Source organism: Lepidochelys olivacea, assembly GCF_965140295.1.
Source record: "Lepidochelys olivacea isolate rLepOli2 genome assembly, chromosome: 19".
In the NCBI taxonomy this organism is placed as follows: domain Eukaryota; kingdom Metazoa; phylum Chordata; order Testudines; family Cheloniidae; genus Lepidochelys; species Lepidochelys olivacea.
The window spans coordinates 8,312,205-8,334,677 of record NC_140429.1 but is presented as its reverse complement, the minus strand read 5'-3'; the positions used below and the strand labels follow the sequence as shown (position 1 = coordinate 8,334,677).

The window sequence follows — 22,473 nt, the reverse complement described above, 5'->3', positions numbered from 1 at the left end:
TATCCCAATTTTATAGGGACAGTCCTGATTTTGGGTCTTTTTCTTATATAGGCTCCTATTAACCCCCCGCCCCCATCCCGATTTTTCACACCTGCTGTCTGGTCACCCTAGGGCTGAAACCTTGACCCTGTTGAAGTCAAAGAGAGTTTTGCCATTAACTTCCAAGAGGCCAGGATTTAACCCCTGATGTTCTACAGGGACACACAGGTGTGGAGGTCGGAGTCTCCTAACTCTTGCTAAAAATTGCATGTTCTCTTTTATATTGACCTTCCTCCAGGGCTCTTAGGAAGACCTGAAGTGAGGTATTTGCTATAGATGCTGTTTCCCACTCCGCTGCAGAGTGGGGGAAAGAGTCAGAAATTGCTACTCGCCTTCCTGTGCAACCCCATTCCAGGTCTGGAAACTTCCTCTACCTTCACCATGGTGAGTCACCCTCTTTGAGCACTGTAATCAGTGGACACTGTCTGACCTCTGCCATGGATGGGGGTATTAACTGGTTATAACCCTGAACCACCACGTCAGGTGACTGGGGACTAGGGATAAAGATCACCTAGCTACTAACAACCCTATGTGTCAGCCTTTCTTTCCAGGCACATGTGTGCAGGCAGCCCTAACACACACATGTGCATTCGCTGTCTCTCTGTGCACTGCTCACACCTCCTGTGTGCCTGTCTCTCCCCGGCTGTCCTGGTCACCACCACAGGGGAGCCTTGCAGACCCAGCACCCACTCTCCATCCTCATTAACAGGCACAGTAGATCCCTCACTGAGATCTGAGGCATCCTAAAGAGTTGTTGGTGCCCAGGACTTGAGCATCTCCTGAGAGTGGCCGGGAATGTGCTCGGGGAAGGGGGATGAGGGGATGCCCCCAGGGCAATGACAGGAACAAAACAATGGCCACCCATACCCTGCTCCCATTTGTTGGTTCTCCTGCAAGTGAAGGTTCCACGGCACAATGCAGGCAGGCAGTGAGCGACCCAGCCTCTGGGCAGAGCTTGGTGGAGAAAGCTCATTCCCTTTTGCAGGGGATTTCGAGATTTCAACATTTCTCTCGTCAGTTTAGAGCATCTGCACTAGCGGAGATGCTGGGGTGAAAGTTTTGTTTATGTTCTGCATTGCCTTTTTTGTTAGTTGATGAAACTCTCCACAATCATCTATCAGTCTGTCTGGACTTGTTGAAATGCTGGTAAGGGAAAAATCAAGTCAGGGCTCACCTGCAACACCACACCCACCGGCAAGGGGATGCACTGGGTCAGCCTGGAGCAATAACAGTTCTCAATACACAAAGGAGAAATCTATGGTCTCTGTGAGAAAGCGCCCAGGGGTGTGACTGGGTGTAGACCTGGAGTCTAGTCCCAGCTCTGCCACTGATAACAGTGTGACTTTGGCAGGTCACTTTCCACATCTCCATGACTCAGTTTCCCCATCTGTAAAATGGGCATAATAATATCTTCTAAAAATATGCTCAGCCCCAAGATATAGTCTCAACACAGGAATGACTGGATGAAATTCTTTAGCCTGCTACTAGACACACAGGCTGGGTAATCATAATGATCTCTTCTGCCCCTAAAATCTATGTATGGATCTAAGAATACTTCCCCACACCAGAAGGCTATTTGGAAGCAGAAGTATTTGTAAAGCACTTTGGAAGGGAAGGCTAGAGCATATTTATCATTGAAGGTTGAGAGTTGTTTTCTTTTATTACAGCAATCGTTAAACTGGGAGCTGCGTACCCTTACATACAGGTGTCATATGTTCAAAGTACAGCTCAGCCTTTGGATTGCAGCTGATGTGTGAGGCTACCTCTCTCTCAGGGAGTGGTTCATGTGTTCTCCTGTGGGTGGCTGACGGGCAACACTACTTATTACAGGAAACTGGATAATGAAAGTGGTCATAACAAAAAAAACTCATTACAAGCAGGAAGTTGAGACTTCAGCATGTCTACCCAGAGAATCGGAGTCCTGTTAGCTCTGTCTTCCTTACAGCAGATTCTAGGTATGGTATGGACATCTTTGTGCTGCTTTGCTCATGTTAAAGGCATAGTCCAAGCATAGCGTATCCTTTTTGCTTTGTCTTTGCCAAAGCAGTCAAAGTCGCTGTGGATGGGGCCTCGGCCATGTAAACAGGAGTGAAAGGCTCTGGGGTGGATAAATGTCAAATGAAAGGTTTTCCTCTCAGGTGTGCCTACATTTGAAATGGGAGGTGCGATTCCCTGTTCATGGAGATATACTCACGCTAGTGCCTAAAACTAGCAGTGTGTCTGTGGGGGCCCAGGCCCAGGCCCAGGGGGTTGGGCAGGATTGTTCTCTGGGTGGCTAGTCCCAGCAGTTGCCAGTGCTGCTGTGGACATGCTGCTATTTTTAGGCGCTTGCTCACGCAGAGCTAGTGCAGGTCCATTTACAGGAGCTGGGCATCACACCCCCAACTCAGACGTGGACCTACCCTAAAAAGCATCGTGCTGAAGGAGCAGGGATGGCTAGAAATTGGTTCTGTCCTGAAAACCCCAGGTGCCTGGCGTGTAGGGCTGGCAGGGCCATGGCCTGCTTCGGACTCAGAAATCTGGAATTTTGGGAGTGATCTGTTTTTAAAAATTGGAGTTGAAACAGTTGTCTGAGGAATTGCTGTAGGACTGAAGGTAGCACCTTCAAACCAGAGCATGTAAACTAAGAACTGATCCAGTCCTTTCCCCAGAGCCGGATCTGAACCCCAAGCTGCTTTCAGGGGTAGAGAAAAGTGTGGGCAGCCTACGACCTCGTTGAGGCTGGACTCAGGTGCACCGAGCTTGTTCTTGTGCTTGAAGGACAAAGCCTGAGGGGCAGGAAAATGGGCAAAACCAAAACATGCTCCAACCCCGCCCCCCCCTCCCTCTAGGGCCGGGGTGAATCACGCCCATTGGGAGTGCTGCAGGAAGGCATCAGAGAGCAGTAGGTCCTCACACATGCTGTTCTCCCATGAGCGCCCAAACCTGTCCCAGCCCCAGAATCAAGGCTGGAGCATTTGAATAGCTTTTCCTTCCTATTTCCTTCCTTTCCAGGCTCTGTAGCTCTGGGGCAGCCCACCGTGCCACTGTCCCCCCCTCGCAACGTGACGCTGCTGTCGAAGGATTTCGGCATGGTTTTGACATGGCTCCCCGGGGAGGGGTCCCCGCCAGATGTGCTGTATACCGTGAGATACCAAAGGTGGGTGTCTCACAAGGGAAAATGACTAGAAGTGCCTGGGGCTTGTTCCCCATGGCAGTGGGGGTGTGGGGAGAACTGGGTGTGGTGGTTCTATTAGCGGGGTCTGTTCATAGCTTTTTATGCTGGATGGACCAGGCCCGCAAACAAACTGATCAGGTACAGGGCTGTCCCTTGTAGGGCTAGGATTGCCAGAGGTCTGGTTTTCAACTGGAACACCAGTCGAAAAGGGAACCTGGCGGCTCCGGTCAGCACTGCTGAACCAGGCCATTAAAAGTCTCATTGGCACGGGGCTGGTAGGCTCCCTACCTGGCTCCACGCAGCTCTCCAGAAGCAGGGACATCTCTCGGCAGCCCCTAGGTGGAGGCGCTGCCAGGGAGGCTCTGTGTGTTGCCCCTGCCGCGAGTGCCAGCTCTGCAGATCCCACTGGCCGGGAACTGCAGCCAATGGGAGCTGCGGGGGTGATGCCTGCAGGCAAGGCAGCGCACAGAGCCACCTGGCCGTGCCTCCACCTAGGAGCCAAGAGACATGCTGCCAGCTTCCTGGAAGCCACCTGAGTTAAGCGCTGCCTGGAGCCCAAACCCTCTCCCACACCCCAACCGTCTGCCCCAGCCCTGAGCCCCCTCCCGCACCCAAACGTCCTCCTGGAGCCTGCACCCCCCACTCCCTCCTGCACCCCAACCCCCTGCCCCAGCTTGGAACCACCCCCTGCACTCCAAACCCCTCGGCCCCAGTCCAGAACCCCCTCCTGCACCCCAAACCCCTCATCCCTGGCCCCAGCCTACAGCCCACACCTCCAGCCAGAGCCCTCACCTCCCCCCAGCCCTGACCCCCCTCCCACACTCTGAACCCCTGATTTCTGGCCCCACCCCAGAACCTGCACCCCCAGCTCAGAGCCCATATCCCCTCCCGCACCCCAACTGCCAGCCTCAGCTCAGAGCAGTCTCCCACACTCCAAACCCCTCAGCCCCAGCCCAGAGCACCTTCCCACACCCCCCAGCAAGAGCTCTCACCCTCTCCCAGACCCCAATCCCTGTGGAAGGGGGTGAAAATGAGCTGAAAATGAGCAAGTGAGTGAGGGCGGGGGAGAGCAAGCAACAGAGGGAGGGGGGAAGGAGTGAGCAGGGGTGGGGCATCAGAGAAGGAGTGGGGTGGGGCCTTGGGGAAGGGGTGGGGCAGAGGGTGGGGCCAGGGTGTTCGGTTTTGTGCGACTAAAAGTTGGCAACCCTATGTAGAGCACTGCGGGGAGCTGGGGTGCAGGCAACTTAGAGCCTGGTTAAAAGCGCTCCCCAGTGCTGCCCAGGCCAGCCGGGCCGTGTTTGCTCTCTGTGCTGTCACGGGGACTGTCTTAGTACACCCCACGCAGGCTGGCTGCTAAAATTCCCTTTCTCCCCTGCCATTCTGAGCACACCCCTGTGGTCCCTGTCTAGCTTCCTGCCTCTTACCACTGCAGTTTCAAGTTCCTTAATCTCATCTGCCCCAGGCTCTGCCTTCCTCTTTTACCTCTCCCTAGAGGGTCTCTCTTTTGCTGATCTCCCTTCAGCTGGCCCCTTGCTTCCGGCCTTGCCTTCCTCTCCAGGTGGTGTCAGTTCCCATGGGTCTGGTTCTTTGGGGCCTGAGCCAAGTCAGTAGACGTCTTTCCGTTGATGACCATGTAACTGGAGACATGGCGTTTCACCAGCAGGAAGCTGGTGCAGCAGAGTGGAGAATCTGGCCCCTTGTTTTCATCTACCAAGCACAATCTCTCTTTTCCTTCTCTCTCCTTAAAACCCACTGCTTCAAACCTCCCCTTCCTTTGATCCTCCCTCAGCCTTCCCTCCCCTGGGCTGCCTCTCCTCCTGCCTGTGTTTGCCTCTCTTCCCCAGGGCCCGCTTGTGCAGCCCACATTGGGAGGACTTGCAGATCCTGATCCATCCTGCAGGGATGTCAATGGGAGCCTTTTCACTGGCCTCCATGGGCAGGGACTAGGCCCAATGAACTTAAGCTAAGAGTTTCAAAAGTGATTTGCGGGCCCCAGTGTGAGACACTTTCAAGGGGTCTGATCCTCAGGAGTTGCAGAGGACCATCCCTCTGGAACTCAGGACCTTTTAAGGCAGCTCAAGTAGGGCACCCAAAAACCCCCCAGGGGTGCCTAAAATTACGAGTCACATTTGAAAATCTTGGCCTGGGGTTGTAAAGCTTTTTAGGGAAGAGGCTGGGTCTCATTCCTTCTACCTTAAGCACTTATATGTCATATCTGAGTGCCTGACTGTGTTTAATGTGCTGCTCATCATGACATCAGTGCAAGGCATGGCAGGGCAGTGTTATTATACCTGATTTACAGATGAGGAAACTGAGGCACGGACACTAAGTCGGTGTCTATGCTTACCGCGGTGTGTGGAGTACAGAGGTAGCACGCCCCGCAGCACAGGAGTAAACAGCAGTGTAGACGGCGAAGCACTGCTTAGCCCTGTAGAGTAGAGACATGCCAGAACCTTAGTGTGTGTACCCTACACAGCCCTACATGCCCAAGCTGGGCCTCCCATGTCTGGACTGCTATTTTTAGCAGTGTAGCGTCCTGTTACCTCTCCTCTGCCAGAGCCTTTCCCCACCGCAGGGAAAGCCTCTGTCAGCGGGGAAAGGCTCTGGCCCGGTGGAAACAGTGGGGAAAGGCTGCAGCAGCTTCCCTGCTGCCAGAGAATTTCCCATGCATCCCATTTTTCACTGCAGTATGTAGCTACATGTACCCTACTCCACGCCACCATCAGTATCACGGCATGTGTGATTTTCCCAAGGTCACCCAGGAAGTCTGAGTCAGAAAAGGGGATTTGATCCATGGTTGCCTGAGTTCTAGGTTTGCACCCTAACCACTGGGCAATCCTTCCTTTCATTGTTTAGCTGCAAAGCAGAATGTAAATCTGTGAGGCCATTTAAATAATTAGAATTTGGGCTCTGTCTCTTTGCCAGGGCCAATCCCTGGGAATAGGCAAATATGGGGAGAGCTCTGCCGTAAACCCTCAGCCATGTTTGGGGCTAGTTCTGCAAAACGCCACCCCTGCTAGCCCAAAGAAGCACTAGATGTTCAGCCCTGTGTTGGTTTTGTTTCTTCTTTCAGATGGGATCACTTAAAGCACTGGGAAAAGGTCCAACACTGCAGAAATATTTCCCAAACCACCTGCAATCTGACTTGTGTGCCAGACCTGTACAACAAATTCAGCGCCCGTGTCAAAGCCCGGTCGGCAGGGCGCAGGTCCCCTTGGGTGGAGTCGGGAGTCATGGAATATCATTTTGATGGTATGTTATTGTTAGTCTATGCTATGGCTGAACAGCCTTTCCCGAGAGAATGTTTGTGTGATGCCCCCACAGGACTAGAAGAGTTTGGAGTTTCCCTCTACTCTCCTCCACGCTTGTAAGATTTCGTAAGGTGCTCAGATACCATGGTGCTGGACACGGCATAAGAACCTGAATAGAACAGACCCACACTACAGCTGTAGGCCCTATGCAGAGAGCTGAGTCTCAACAACCTCCCCTGGAGGAAGGACAGTGCCCATTGGGGAGTTTCTGGTCGGCAGCTCTTTGTCCTTCATTATCCAACATGTTCACTGAGATCGTGGCTTCTGCAGATCAAGGGGCTACTGCCAAGTCAGATGCTTAAAGCACTGGCAGGCCCACTGACGGGGGGGGGTAACGGGGGCAACTGCCTAGGGGCCTGGGTGATTTAAAAGGGCCCGGGGGCCGCCGGCAGCAGCACAGCAGGGCTAAGGCAGGCTTGCTGCCCGCCCTCACTCTGCGCTGCTGCGGCAGCCCTTGGGGAGGGGGTCTCCACGCATTGCCCCCGCCCCAAGTGCAGACTCCACAGCTCCCATTGGCTGGGAACTGCAGCCAATGGGAGCTGTGGGGGTGGTGCCTGTGGGCAGCGGCAGGCAGAGACTCCCTAGGCCCCCCACCTAGGAGCCACTGTCAGAGGGGTATGCCAGTTGCTTTCGGGAGCCACCCGAGGTAAGCGCCGACCCCCTGAACCCCTCCTGAACCCCAACCCCCTACCCAAGCCTAGACCCTGCACCCCACACCCAAACTCCCTCCCAGAGTCCGAACCCGCATCCCTTCCCGCACCCAATTCCCTCCCAGAGGAAGGGGCGGGGCAGGGGGTGGGGCAAGCGTTTTTGGGTTTGCGTGATTAGACAGTTGGCAACCCAACTGGGCGGGCATTTGGAAGCCTGGCTGTGCAGAAGAGCGCAGCCAGCAGCTTGCTGGGCACCAGCCAGCACAGGCGCAGCACTGCCCAAATGTCAGGCGGACCACGTCCGCACAGGTTCGGCTTGTGCATGCATGGGGGCCCACTGCTTGTTGTGCCCTGGGGCCTGGAATTGCTGTCGGCGGGCCTGAGCACTGGCTTTGAACTCTTTCTAGCCATCTAAAAAAGAGCCTGAGCTTCACAAAAACTTAGTGTCCAGGGTTGCTTTATATGTGGCCTGTTTGGGTGGCTGGCTTTGGGCTGCATACTGGGATCTATGCGAGTGCTGCTCTAACATCTGGGCACTCAATTGCAGTGGAACTGGCTCCCCCGACACTAAAAGTGAGCGTGACGGAAACTACAATCAACGTGAGTGCCACCTTCCCCCTGGCCTCCTGTGTGAACGAAGCCTTTATCGGTCTGAAGTATGACCTGGATTTCTGGGAAGCCGGAACTGAAGACAAGGTCAGAAGACCAGTGTTTCATTGGATTAGGCATAGATACATACTGGAGATGCAAAGCTTGGATCTTGGTCCAAATTTCTCTAAAGTTCTGGGGAGGGGAGAGGGTTGGATCTGGGTTTTTGGGAACAGGGAATCCTGGGAATAGTTGTTTGATTCCAGTTCCTTCTGCTATATATCCCACAATGTACAGAGACAAAAGTCCCAGGATACATAGAGTCCTGCAAAGAAGCAAAGCCTTATGGGATACCTGCCCACGTCCTCCACACAAAGTCCAAAGTGTGAGACACGCTGATAGGTATTGAATCAGAGAACAGCTGACGTTGTGTATACAGAGCAGGCCGTCTCACACGCACCAGTTAGTGTGCAAAACACTCAGCGCAAAATTAACACCCCCTAGCCCCACCCCTAGTGCAGCCAAGGCCTAGAAGACTGAAACAGTCAAATGAGAAATACCAGTGCCAGACCAGGCGTCTGTGGAGTCATACGTGGTTCTTGCCTGACTAACACCTACACACTGAAGAGGAAAGACGTGTCACAAAGGTCCCTCCAGAGTCTAAACAGAGGATCCAGGTCTGAACAGAGAACCCCAACTGTCTCCAACCCTCCGTTTTCCTTGTGTCTCAGCAGAAGCAGTACTATGACAACATGAAGCAGGACAAGGTAACAATCAACACTTCTGTGTTCAGCGGCAATTACTGCCTGAGTGCCAGGGCTTCCTTCCAAGCAATCCAACTAAAACACAGCAAGTTCTCCAAGCCAGTGTGCGTGCTGTTAAAGACCAAAGGTACGGCCCTGCTGGGGGGGAGCAAGGGGATCGGTGGGAAGGGGCAGGCCTAGGAGGAAATGTTTCCATCCAAACTGGTTTTTAATGGAGAATTGGGTGGTCCAGGAAAGAGGCTGGTTTTGCAAAAAAAGTGACTCCTTTCTGTGGAAATTTTTGTCAAAAACCAAAATGCCCAAAAAACTGAAAGACTTTGGCCATAAACCAAAATATTTTAGCCAAAATAACTTGGTTTTTCAGCCCAGAATTTTTGGTATTTGAATTTCCCCTGAAAATATAAATTGTCCATGGAGAATCCAGATTAGAGTGTTTGGTTTTTTTCCATTTTCAGCAATGTTTTCTGTAAAAAAAAATGAATTAGGTTTTGACCAGCTCTAGACAGGATGCTGGTCTGGATGTGGGCAGACCTGAGTTCTGTTCCTGGTTTGGTCACTGACCTGCTGGCCAAATCACTCCCTTGTCTAGGCTGTTGTCGGATGAGGAGAATGACACTGGGATTTGAGACCGACGGATGGGAAGTCCTCTGTAAGAAGCTAGCAGTATTTGTAGAACATGCCCACAGCTACAGAACTATTTCTTGGCTTTCTCTCTTGCAGCCATGGACTGGAAGTTCCTCGCCACCATTGCAGTCCCATTGCTCGTCATGCTTTTCCTTTGCGCTGCCGCTGCCTCCATCCTATGTCTGGGTAAACAAGCTGCCAAGAGAGAGAAGAGGCCTCAAGCTTTGGTATGGAACGACTGCGTTATTGGGTCAATCCTGGAAGCTGCCGTGTTCTTGCAACTCTTCCTGATTTCCTCCGCACCTCTCAGGATTGAGTCCAGAGTTGAGATCAGATAACACAAACTTCAGTGTATTTGAACAGCGGTAGCACACAAGGCTTAGGAAAGGGATAGATAATAGGACAGAAAATATCATCTTGCCGCTATATAAATCCCTGGTATGGCCATATCTTGAATACTGCGTGCAGATGTGGTCACCCCATCTCAAAAAAGATATATTGGAATTGGTTCAGAAAAGGGCAACAAAAATGACTAGAGGTATGGAAGGGACAGGAGCTGCTTCCAGCTGCAGGGGAGGAGGGGGGAATAATAGAATATCAGGGTTGGAAGGGACCTCAGGAGGTCATCTAGTCCAACCCCCTGCTCAAAGCAGGACCAATCCCCAATTTTTGCCCCAGATCCCTAAATGGCCCCCTCAAGGATTGAACTCTCAACCCTGGGTTTAGCAGGCCAATGCTCAAACCACTGAGCTATCCCTCCCCCCAGGGAAGGGATGACCTGGCCTGTGTTGTTGCAGAGTTCATCTCCTCTCCACCCCCCACCCCCAGTGTGGCTGGAAGCAGCTTGTCCCTTTCTGCCCACACAGTGTCAAAAGGCAGCTATCACCTCCAGGCTGCTTCTTGGCACCCACATAAGCCAGCCACCTCGGCTATGGCACAGGCAGGAAGGGGTTAAGCCCTAAGAATGCATTTTGCACCAGGGCCCAGGGAACCTGACTGCAGGGGCTTCAGTGAACCCAGCCAGAGGGGTGGTTCAGGAAGGGAGGATTCCTAGGGGATGGAGCAGCCCCGCGCTCCCTGGGGGCAAGACCCGGGGGTGGGGTGCTGAAGAGGGTGCTAAGCCTCTGCCCTGAGGGCTGCTGTGGAGCCTGCAGGTTCGGGTATGAACAGGCTGGAAATTGCTTCTCCCCGCCCCAATCCTGCCACTTCAGAGTTTAGCTGAGGGGCGGAGAGGCTTTGTTGTACCAATAAAATAAAAACCAGCAGGATCTTATTAAAGGGAAAAAAGGCAAAATACCACATTTATTGTGAATACAGAAAGAATCATAGTAAGCAGTTAGTTATAGCTATAACATTCCATTCAATCTCATATTTATTCACACATTCATTCATACAAACACACACACACACACATACACACCCACACACACAGGTTCTGCAAGGTTGTTATCATAGTTACCAGCCTTAGAGTTGCTCATGCCAAGCCACTGGCCAGGTGGCCTGGACATGAGGAGGGAGCAGGGCCTTGTCAGATGCTCATCTGATGCTCCTGGAAGTTGGTTTGCAGAATCAGACCCCCAAAGTTCTCACTTTTTAGAGTCTATTTTTATAGGAATTTCTTCCTATGCCAGTCTATGGGAATTGCTTCATCATGCTGTTGCTGAATCAATCAGCAGATAGCACATTCCTGACGGCTCCAAGATGTTATCTTGTTCTTTGGTTCTCCCATTCTTGAGGCTGTTGGGTGGATTCCAGTCTGCCCTCCGGGTGGGGTCCTCTGGTTATTTCCACTTGACGCCTTCTTCAGCCGATGGACACTGGATTCTTAGGCTGGCACCTCCCTGATCATTCAGTTATTATCCACACCAAGCATCCATCCACATACATCCTCTATCTCTATTTTAATGACAATTGTTAATACAACAAAAGGGTGGGGAGTCTCTGGGTGCTGTTTCTGTTGTTAGAGTATTGCTTTGAGTCTCTCTCTCTGTGAATTGCTTTGAGAACAGACTCTGTCTTAGAATGTACTAACACAGTTAGCAGCTTGCAAGTTTCACACATAGAGGGAGAGAAACAGTACCAAAAACCAAGAGACCTCTTAATTAGTAATACCCTGGAATTTGAACTATGGGGAATCAAACTCATTTGTGATTTTAATACAGAACTTCTTTAATATGATCCAACATAATCCCCCTTTTGACACTAAGATTTATAATCGTCAGTGTCACTTTCTATGTAGCCTATTCAAGAGAAAGTACTGTGAGGCAATTTGAGTTTGTGATTCCAATTCTTGCCACATACATGATCCTAGTGATGTATCTTTACTACAAGGTTCTGGGGCAACAGGCAAGGTGAGGCACACCCACTTTTGAGGAGTCCATTCGGTACACCCTCTAGTGTCCAATAGCTTCCCTCCCTCCCCAGCCCACTGGCTCAAGGTCCAGGGTAGCCAAAAGGATCATCCCATGTGTAATATGGGGAGTGGGTTAACCTTCAATACCTTTGCCTCCAGGGACTGTTGGTGTGCAATTTTGACAACAATTTCTCCCATTAACAAGTCTGGTTTACAATAGTGGAAACATATTGCATCCATTCATATTGATAAGTGTCAAACAATGATCTCTTTCTTTTTTAACAAATGCATCAAACCCTTAATATTTCCCAATATGACCCAGAACATTTTGTGTTCCAAAGTAGCTAGTGCAAGTATCTGCATTTCAGTGCATCCCATAGCTATGGCTGTGTAGTTTCCTATTTCTAATATATTTTTTTCCTTATGGATAAGCCATGTGCTGGTATTAAGCCATTACTAAAGATTCCATTGGCCTTTTAGGTTACCTAGACCAATTTGGACCAAGTCTACATTGGCATGTACTTGTTTTTGTATCAGGCTGTCCTGTAGCTGGGACAGAAAGCTTAATTTATTTTTAAGTTCCTGCAGGTCTTCAGTATTTTTTTTTTTTTAAACACACAACAGTGCTAGCAACAACACAAAACACAAGACAAAACATAGAACACAGAACACAATTTCTATTGTGACAGTAGATTCATGGTATTGGGTTGCTTTTCAGCTGGCAGCTTTTCCTGATTTTCTGAAAGACAAAAAAACATGTTTCTACCCCTTTTGGGGTGGCAGATTATTGCTTAAAATATTTCTTTTACAAATACCCTTGCTGATTGCAGGCAAAACAGAGAAATTGCCCCCATATTTTCCTGTTTTTGTTCTATAGGCAGGCCAGGTTTCAAAGGCTTTTATCTTTTAAGGGTTATGGGGAAATTATCCCACTGTTTAGTCATTAAATCCCTGAGTTTTCCTTCTTATACAGCAGACCAAGTTTATAATGTTTTTCCTGCTGTGTTAAGCTTTAAGTTTTATTTACAGGTAATAACTGAGAAGCATCATTACCATACGACCTTAAAGGATTTTTCCAAAAATCATACACACTATATGTTGTTACAGGGATACTTATTATCATTATTATCCCATGCCTTTTATTTAGACAATTTGTTTGCTGACCAGGTATGTCCTTTATCTGCAGCTCCTTTGTGCTGCTAGTTCTTTCCTTCCTTTATCATTTAGGTCATTTGCATTTTCACAGAAACTTCCTGCTTTTGGATTTAAAGCCATCAGCAGCTCAGAGACTCTATCTTAAAAGGGACACAATCAACTTTCACCAGAGTTTTGATTACTTTTAACTTCTGCTTCCAAAACACACAGCAATCTGAAAAAGAAAACCCAACCTATTGTGGCTCCCTTTGGAGCCCTAATAGCATTTTAATTAAGTAGCATGGTATGTTTGCATTTCTTTTGCCCCTTTCTACAATATATCCTGCACATGTTCTGGGGCAAATGCACATTCCTTCCATAGTTTAACTTCTATAACATTATCCAGATCCATTTTTACATAAGGTGTCACTATTTCTTTTTTTTTGCTTACAGAGTTTTCATGTACCTTTATCAAAGTGACAGTCTGATTACTCAGAGCCATTTTAAGACTCAGTGTTTCTAACATTGCTCCTTTTTGTTTTGTGCACCTCACCCCTGCTGTTGCTTCAGAGAGGCACTGTCTTTTTTAATTTTTTTTTTTTACTACAACTCTCATCTGCTATTTTGTTACAAAAACAAACAAACAAAAAACAAACAAAAAGAATCCAAAAATTTTTTTTTATATTCTCCTGATTTTGACTGCCCTGCTGCAGCCACAACTTAAAAACATTTTAAATTTTGTAAAGCATTGAGTTACCTTTTAAGGGTTAAATGCCAAATCCCAAAGCCAAACAACACTAATTACCTGTGTCTAGCAAAAAGGTCTGTCAGTTTTGCAACTTTGAATTAAAGAGTCAAATGGATTTTTAGTGGCATTATTTAAAAAAAAACAAAACTAACTGGTCCTTAGAACTTTACATATTTACACACACACAGACAGATACATACACATTTTCTTTTCCTTAACATCCCTTCCACACTGCTCTGTTTTTTACATCTTACATTCCCTTTATACATTTGAGGCAGTTAAGTTCCAATAGAACCCTCTTATGTTCTTTTAGCAAATTTGACTAAATTGTCCAGTCAAATGATTTTAATCAGATAGTTTATTTTTGCCTGGCTAATTTACAGACATTCCTTTGGAAAAGGGCCCATTTTTCTTTCAGAATGGCTGCAAAGAAACCAAGAATGCTCTAACACTTTTCCTTTTTAACATTTTCGGTTAAAAGTTGTTTGGGTGAAATACAAAGTTTAACTGCTTAATTCCCTCCAGCCTCTGCAGAGTTAACTTTTTTTTTTTTTTTTTTACTCTCTTTTCTCTTTGTAATTATGCCTGGGGGTGCCGTACATAGGACCTTCTCCCCCTTTACCTGCCTCCCTCCAGCCTCTGCAGAGTTAACTTTTTCACTCTTTTTGTATTCCTGGAGTGCCTCTTTCACTATTTTCAGCTGGCTTTGGATATTTGTAGCCAGCACCTTCCAATTGTCTGCTCCCTTTTCCATTTGTGCCTTTTCCTCTTTACATGAAGACAAGCAGAGGGAAGAATCCTTACATGCCTCCCACAACAACCAAATTGCTGCTGCATCTCTTTTGGCAGCACTAGAAGGTTTGTATATGAGGATATACTGAGCCAATCTATCCTCTAGGTCCGAAATAGTGCAGACATCAGCTAGGCCTTGTTTAGTCCAAGGACTGTGCCCAAATTTTTGAAGGATTTGTTTAAAAGGTGTAATTTCTTTAACAAAAGGTGAGGTTGGAGTTCCTTCTGACTCCATTTCTCCCTCTAGTACTGGCTTACCCTGTTTTCTTTTAAACATCTTAACATGGATATTTCAATCTCTTTGTCACTGCTGGTATTACTTAGCAAGTGACACAGCCTAGATTCTGAAATCATAGCTTAATCTATGCGTTTTTCCCCTGCTACCTTCCCGGAGGCCAGCAGGTCCCCTGCTACCTTCCCAGAGGCCAGCAGGTCCAGTTAACCTATTTCTCCCTGCTACCTTCTCGGAGGCCAGCAGGTCTGGTTAACCTGTTTCTCCCTGCTACCTTCTCGGAGGCCAGCAGGTCTGGTTTAATCTGTTCTTCCCTACTACCTTCTCGGAGGCCAGCAGGTCCCCTGCTACCTTCTCGGAGGCCAGCAGGTCTGGTTTAATCTGTTTTCCCTACTACCTTCTCGGAGGCCAGCAGGTCCCCTGCTACCTTCTCGGAGGCCAGCAGGTCTGGTTTAATCTGTTTTCCCTACTACCTTCTCGGAGGCCAGCAGGTCCCCTGCTACCTTCTCGGAGGCCAGCAGGTCTGGTTTAATCTGTTTTTCCTGCTACCTTCTCGGAGGCCAGCAGGTCCCCTGCTACCTTCTCGGAGGCCAGCAGGTCTGGTTTAATCTGTTTTCCCTACTACCTTCTCGGAGGCCAGCAGGTCTCCTGCTACCTTCTCGGAGGCCAGCAGGTCTGGTTTAATCTAATAGAAATGCCTAGCTCACTAGAGCTGGCGGTGTGCACACCAATATTTACAATAACTGAGGTTTTTTACCAATATTCCCCCTTTCGCAATTCTCCACCAAAATGTTGTACCAATAAAATAAAAACCAGCAGGATCTTATTAAAGGGAAAAAAGGCAAAATACCACATTTATTGTGAATACAGAAAGAATCATAGTAAGCAGTTAGTTATAGCTATAACATTCCATTCAATCTCATATTTATTCACACATTCATTCATACAAACACACACACACACACATACACACCCACACACACAGGTTCTGCAAGGTTGTTATCATAGTTACCAGCCTTAGAGTTGCTCATGCCAAGCCACTGGCCAGGTGGCCTGGACATGAGGAGGGAGCAGGGCCTTGTCAGATGCTCATCTGATGCTCCTGGAAGTTGGTTTGCAGAATCAGACCCCCAAAGTTCTCACTTTTTAGAGTCTATTTTTATAGGAATTTCTTCCTATGCCAGTCTATGGGAATTGCTTCATCATGCTGTTGCTGAATCAATCAGCAGATAGCACATTCCTGACGGCTCCAAGATGTTATCTTGTTCTTTGGTTCTCCCATTCTTGAGGCTGTTGGGTGGATTCCAGTCTGCCCTCCGGGTGGGGTCCTCTGGTTATTTCCACTTGACGCCTTCTTCAGCCGATGGACACTGGATTCTTAGGCTGGCACCTCCCTGATCATTCAGTTATTATCCACACCAAGCATCCATCCACATACATCCTCTATCTCTATTTTAATGACAATTGTTAATACAACAAAAGGGTGGGGAGTCTCTGGGTGCTGTTTCTGTTGTTAGAGTATTGCTTTGAGTCTCTCTCTCTGTGAATTGCTTTGAGAACAGACTCTGTCTTAGAATGTACTAACACAGTTAGCAGCTTGCAAGTTTCACACATAGAGGGAGAGAAACAGTACCAAAAACCAAGAGACCTCTTAATTAGTAATACCCTGGAATTTGAACTATGGGGAATCAAACTCATTTGTGATTTTAATACAGAACTTCTTTAATATGATCCAACAGCTTCCCCGGGCCAGCGCTGTGGGTGAGCTGAACACTCTGACCAGGGTTCTCCACACAGTGCTGGGAGCAGGACACGACCCGCTGGGGGGGATATGGAGGACCAGAGGGGCAGGGGGGGCGAAGGGGCAAAGCAGGGAGAGGACAGTTAGAGGGGGAGCATGATGGGTGGGCAGCAGAGGCGACATGTAAGTGGCCATCACCTGGTGCCTGCCAGCACTCACCAGCCACCGCAGCACGCAGCCAGCACCAGCCAGAAACAGGACGGGATGGCGGGGTCCTGCTGGCCGAGAGCTGGCACACAGCGGGGGCTGCGCTGATGAACCAGCAGGGGGAGCAGCCAGCCCTGCACGCTGCATCTTCGCCCCACCACCAGCCTTGTGCACCCACCCCATCGTCCGCCACTGGACACACCCCCGCCCCCTTCACCACTGGTGGGTGGGCGGCTGGCAAGCAGGGACCTGGCCAGCAGCAGGACCCACCGTACTGATGTGGGGGAGACAGAAAATACAGGACCATTTGCCTGTTTTTAAGAAAAAGTCTGGACACCTGCAGGAGAGCTTAAATACGGGACTGTCCCTTTAAAATGGAACGTCTGGTCACCCTAACTGAAGTCAATTGGGACTGGGCCCCATTGTGCTGTACAGGCCCACAATAAGAGCCATTCTCCAGGCTCTCTGCCACTTCCCATGCCCACTACAGTTGCTTTAAAAAGTATCCATCAAAATCAAAACTCCCTTTAACCTGCCAATCTCATTTCCCTTCCCTCTAGGATTTCTCCCATTTCAGAGCTCCTAGGAAGATCCTTGAGAAGGAGACCAGCGAAAAGGAGTTCTTTGAGGAAGCCCTCGTCTGCTTGGAGAAGCCAGCTTTGGGAGGGAGAAGGAGTGGTCCTTCAGTGAGGAACAATGTATCACTAAAGGCTTCTCTCCTCTCACTCTGGGAGGAAGAGGAGGAGGATGACAGCAGCAGTTTCAGACCCTACACTGAAATGCCTCGGTTCCCGAAGAGAGCTCCCAACAGCCAAGCAGCCAGCACGAGTCACCAAGGGTCCCACTTGGGCTCTGAACTGGGTGGCTCCCACCTTGAGGGAGGATCTTTGTCTAACCTAGCAGGGTTAGAGTTCTCTCAGCTTGTCTGGAGAAGAGGCTCGGCCGAGGAGGACACCTCTGGGTTCCAAGACAGCGAGAAATCCTTCCTTTCTGAGAGTTCCTCCTTGGGAGACTTCTCTCTCATTGAAGCCAGATATCCAGCTACTAGTGGAAATGGGCAGCATGTCTGCCAAGGAGACACCTTCCTTCAGGTGACTGTGTTGATGGAGGGGCTGAATGGGAAGCCTCTTGTCAGCGAGGACTCCGAGGGCTTCCCTCTTGATGGGCCGCTTGTTTGCTTCCAGACTTTAAAGCTCGCAGAGGATGAGGGCATTGCAAGCGACAGTGACAGCCTCACCGTGTGCTCAGAAGACGAGCCACCACCCCTGGCCTCGGTAGTAAGCGAGATTTTTGAAACAGAGACACGGGGGAAAGGTGACAGCTTGCAGCAAGAGAGCGATCCAAAGTTTAAATTCCAGGGATATCAGCATGTGCATTATATGCCAAGGAACTGACAGGGTTAGCAGTCCTGTGGTTGGTCTGGATCTAGGGAGCTCCATCCAGGAGGAAAACAATGACAAGTGTTTGTCAGACCCAAGATTTATGCTGCTTATGCATTACCACCCATGCAAAATGCTTTCTGCTACTGTTTGTCCTGCCTAGGGCTAGGTCTTCCTTCACTCACAGAAAGAGGTGGGTTTTTGTCACGGGGTATCTAATGCACGTTAGCTATCCCGCTGGAAAAACAAGGCACTGTAGTTTTACCATGAGGTAAGCAAAGTGAGGTAGACCCCACGCAGGGCTACCTCATGGTAACACTACAAGTGCCTTGTTTCCACTTAGAATTTTACAGTGAGATAAGGCTCTTGGGCTAGTTATTGTTAAGGCTGCATGACCTCTGTCATGGAGTTCATGGAAGTCATGAAGTCAGTGACTTTCCGGGACTTCTGCAATGGCCAGTGCGGCTGACCCCAGGGCCATCCAATCAGCTGGCCCCAGGGGCCTCAGAGCAATGGCTGGCCAGGTGCAGTCAGCCCCCGCTGTCAAGCAGAGGCCAGTCATTGGCCCCCAAGGTTCCCCCAGAGCAATGGTGCCCAGGGGCCCCAGGAGCAGCTAAGGTTTAGTCAGGGGTATTTATAGTAAAAGTCATGGACATGTCATGAGCAATAAACAAATATTCATGACCTGTGACCTGTCCATGACTTTTACTATAAATACCCCTGACTTAAAAATACCCATGACTACATCTTAGCCTTAATTATTGTACTGTAAAAAACACACACCTTTGTGTCAGTGAAGACAAAGCCAAGGGCAGTATAAAACTGCCAGCAAAATACTGGCAACATGGTATGTTCCAATTATGTGTGGATTTCAACCTAGGCCAGCACACTTCCGTTTCCCCAGCTGTCATTGTGCAGTTGCTTCCTTTGCTGGATGGGACTATCTTGGGTGGACATTTGCCTCCCACATAGACATTTGGACACATCTGCTTTTCGTGGGGTAAAGGGAGCTTCCGGTCCGCCTGCAGCGCTTGCCCTTCATGTTTGAACAGAGAGAACAAAAATCGAGGTGGGCAATGTGAGATGTTTGTTTTGGTTATTTATTTTGATTTATATAAAAACACACCTGTCGGTGCTGAAATTCACCCTGCTGAGCAGAGTGGCTCAAAGCTGCTGTGTAATGTTTGGGGGGCGTTCCGCATGTGTGTGTATTTGCATTTCCCCACCACAACACAGGGCTACCTCTGCTCACTGGAGAAAGCCCATGCTATTTGTCAGAATGGAATCCCTTCCCGTCCTTCCCATCATCACTCGGTGTGAGTGAAATTCTGAGCAATTCATCGTGCACATTGCTTCGTTTGTGCTAGGGCTGAGCCCGGCACTTCTCGGCCTGGCAGTTCAGAGCCCTGGCACCACTGGACTTGCTGCATTAGTTAGGAATGTAAAAAAATTGCTAGAGGCCTGGCACTTAATTGCTTGAGCCTCAGCACCTCTTTCATTACAAATTAAGCACTGATCATACATCTCTCCTCCAAGAATACTATTTGCTGTTGTAGGCTGCAGTTCCCTTGCTGCTTACCCATCTCTGAGCGAAGAGTCAAAGCTTCAATACCACCCCTAACTACCCAAGAAGGGGGTGCTAGACAGAGGTGGGATCTGTGCCCGTCTCTAGGGGCTGATGGTGTTTTACTTGTGGTGTTTCTGGCTGAAATGAACTTGATATGTATGTTTTATTCTGGTAAAGGAGATCAAGAAAGGCAAACTGGTTAAAGGGGAAATAGTGAGCTGCCTTTGCTCAGCGCTCTCCATGCACACTGAGACATACCTTAGAGAGTTTACACTTGGAGAAAAAGGCAGGGGAGTATTAATGTGGGTCTTTAATGTTCACAGCCTTCAGGGGATGGGGAGACTGAGATCAAGCACCAGAAGCAGGAGAAGAGATCACGTGATGGATAATGGCAACAATGCCTTTCACCATTATGGGTCACTCCCTGTTTCAGATCAGATAATGACTAGAGACAGCAGCAAGCTGCAGGGTTCAGAACCAGATCTGGACTTCAGTGTATTATCATAGAATCATGGAAGATTAGGGTTGGAAGACATTTTAGGAGGTCCTCTAGTCCAACCCCCTGCTCAAAGCAGGACCAACACCATTGGTTCAGGCGAGACTTGAGTAGCAATTGAAAGTTGTTACCATCCGACAGTTGTTCGTCAGTCTGTGTGAAATGAGTTGATGGTCTCAGTCCCGTTCTCAGTGGACATATGTCCACATCACAATTGCTTTTGTCTCCCTTTGTATGGAGAATCGTAGACCCAGATACAGAAGCAGATTTGCTTCCCTCTGCAGATTTGGGAGGAGAACGTAGGCTAAGAATTTGCTGCATGTGGCAGGGATCCGATTTCTTTATTTGAGGGGAGTTTGTGGCCTGATTTGCAGAGGTGCTAAGTCTCATGGTAACGGAGTAACGGAAAAAATCAACCTTTTATGTGAAAACACCCAGGGAAATGGCAACAAATGTTATGTATCTAACCTGCCACGGAGGGCAGTGGTTTAGAAAGTTTGGGCTCTGGGGCTGCCACTGTGATGTTAGAGAGGCAAGATGGGTGAGGTAATATCTCTTATTGGACCAACTTCTGTGGGTGAAAGAGATAAGCTTTTGAGCTACATGGAGCTCTTCTTCAGGCTGTTTGTACACACCCAGCCAGCAGCAGTACTCTGGCAAGCTTTAGCAAAACTTCAGTGATTTGGGATTTAGTCTCACATAAAGTCAGCACCGCTGATCTTACTGTCAGTGAAAGCAGATATGTGGTCTAGCAAGTAGAACAATGCAGCTGGGTGCTCTTCGTTCACAGGAATCCCTGGGTTGAACGCTCTCGCCTGTGTAATGCAGAGGTCACATGAGATGATCCAATCATCGCTCTGACCTTAAAATCTATTAACTGCAAAATCGGATGACAAGACTTCTCACCCTTTTCTCCCATGGTGCAAAGTTCCAAGCAGAGTTTCATGTTAAAGCTGTGTTATAAATGACAGGTTTCAGAGTAGCAGCCGTGTTAGTCTGTATTCGCAAAAAGAAAAGGAGTACTTGTGGCATCTTAGAGACTCACCAATTTATTTGAGCGTGAGCTTTCGTGAGCTACAGCTCACTTCATCGGATGCATAACATTTGTGTTATGAATGACACTCGTTCCAGTTCTGCCTCACTGGAGCTCACAGACCCCCACAAACTTGGAGAGGCTGGACTCCAACCCCATATCTGAGCTTTACAGCTTGGTCCCCCTCTCTCTGAAGAAAAACAAATTCCAAGAGGCAGGTTCCGTCCCTCTACAAATTAAGACAGACAAGCAAGGCCTTCAAATAATAATCTCAAAGCACCTTGGGTGATGGAACGCTCTTGAGAACGAAGTCAAGCACCCACACCATAGTCCTTACATAGGTCATCATGAGTTATAGCAAGCCCCTGTCAACATGGGTTTGTAAGTAACATGAGTTCTGAAGGGAGGAAAATATGAGGGCAGTTTTACAGTCTTCATCCACAGAGCTCCTTGATGGATGGGGCTGTGTGATTAGACACAAGCAGTGTTAATTGATAGGTGGGTTTTGCTTAATTAACTGGTTGGACTTCTACAGCTTGCCCAGGTGAGGTGGGAGGGATACATACACAAGCTTTTCTATGAATTTGTGGCGCACTCGGAGCATTCATCAGGGCTTATATCCTACTGGGATGGGTGCTAGAGAAAAATCTGAGGTAGAGTACTAGAGAATAATAGAGGATCAAGGCCAGGGACTGCATAGACATCAGGTATGGTATTTTCCTAATATATGTTTGGCCTTCAGGACATCACAACCAGGTTATGGTGCACAGGGCTTTACTACTGTATTTGATGAGTGTCTGTAATTAATTTAAAGTGGTTGTAAGTTGCGCCCCAGGCTCATTTGAGATGGTTTGTGCTTGGGAGAAAAGCTTTGCACCTAAACCAAACTCCAAGGAGAAATGAAAGGGGAAACCAAGTATTTCGGATTTTTAAATTGGCTTTAAAGAGTACCAAGTTCCCACCCCAGAATGGGGCCGAGAGGTTGGCCCCCACCAGTTCATAGCGCAGCTCTGTTACACATTCAGGGAATGCTTTGAGGGTGATCTCATTGATCAGCCATTTGCTTGGGCCAAAGCTCTAGTGGTGGTAGCAGCTAGATGTCGGGGGGGTGGCTGTTTTGCTCTGCCTCAGGTGAAACCCAGATTTATGTAGTAGGCCAGGATAGGCCTAGGCAATACTTAAGCCCCAGGATTTCACTCTGTTATGAACAGTAAGATACTGAGCAATTGATAATACAAACCCCAGAAATATCCAAGCAGGAATCCATCTGCTAACTAGGAAGTTACTGTACCTTAGAGTCCGGGAGCAGATAGCTTGCAGGGAGTGGGGGCTTTTCCACGGCTACGCACACACAGTCGCTGTGCCTGGGAACTCTTCCAAGCCAAACAGAGTGTGCAGCAGTGCCAACTCTCATGGCTCTATTGAAAGTCTCGTGATACTTGGTTTGTTCTTAAAGCCCCAGCTCCTGGATGCATAGGATTAGGTGAGACGCTCAGCCTTTTAAAAAGAAGTCTCTGTCCCTTGTGGTTGTAGAGAAAAGCCTGAAACTGTGACCTGAAGGTGCCCAAAAGGCTCAAAGACAAGAAGGCAAAGAACAAGAGCCCTGAATAAAGATTAAATCTCATGATTTTTTTTTGAGGGGGCTAAACCCATGATTT

The 22,473-nt window shown here is 48.7% G+C and overlaps 1 protein-coding gene across 1 annotated transcript; it reads left to right on the top strand.

The window, feature by feature from the left end:
- Window positions 1-1,928: 1,928 nt before the first annotated feature.
- IFNLR1 (interferon lambda receptor 1) lies at window positions 1,929-18,849 on the top strand. The gene is made up of 7 exons (XM_084652185.1): window positions 1,929-1,994; window positions 3,034-3,178; window positions 6,270-6,448; window positions 7,705-7,853; window positions 8,477-8,636; window positions 9,230-9,360; window positions 16,901-18,849. Exons 1-7 carry the CDS (start codon window positions 1,937-1,939, stop codon window positions 17,732-17,734), a joined length of 1,656 nt encoding a protein of 551 aa, XP_084508311.1. The 5' UTR covers window positions 1,929-1,936; the 3' UTR covers window positions 17,735-18,849.
- The last annotated feature ends 3,624 nt before the right edge of the window (window positions 18,850-22,473 follow it).

Bases quoted from the DNA above. Each gene is read 5' to 3' on its own strand.
- IFNLR1 (XM_084652185.1), top strand. From the start codon at position 1,937: ATGTCTACCCAGAGAATCGGAGTCCTGTTAGCTCTGTCTTCCTTACAG. The intron at 6,449-7,704 runs GTATGTTATTGT...ACTCAATTGCAG, and splicing joins CATGGAATATCATTTTGATG to TGGAACTGGCTCCCCCGACA. The intron at 8,637-9,229 runs GTACGGCCCTGC...TCTCTCTTGCAG, and splicing joins CGTGCTGTTAAAGACCAAAG to CCATGGACTGGAAGTTCCTC.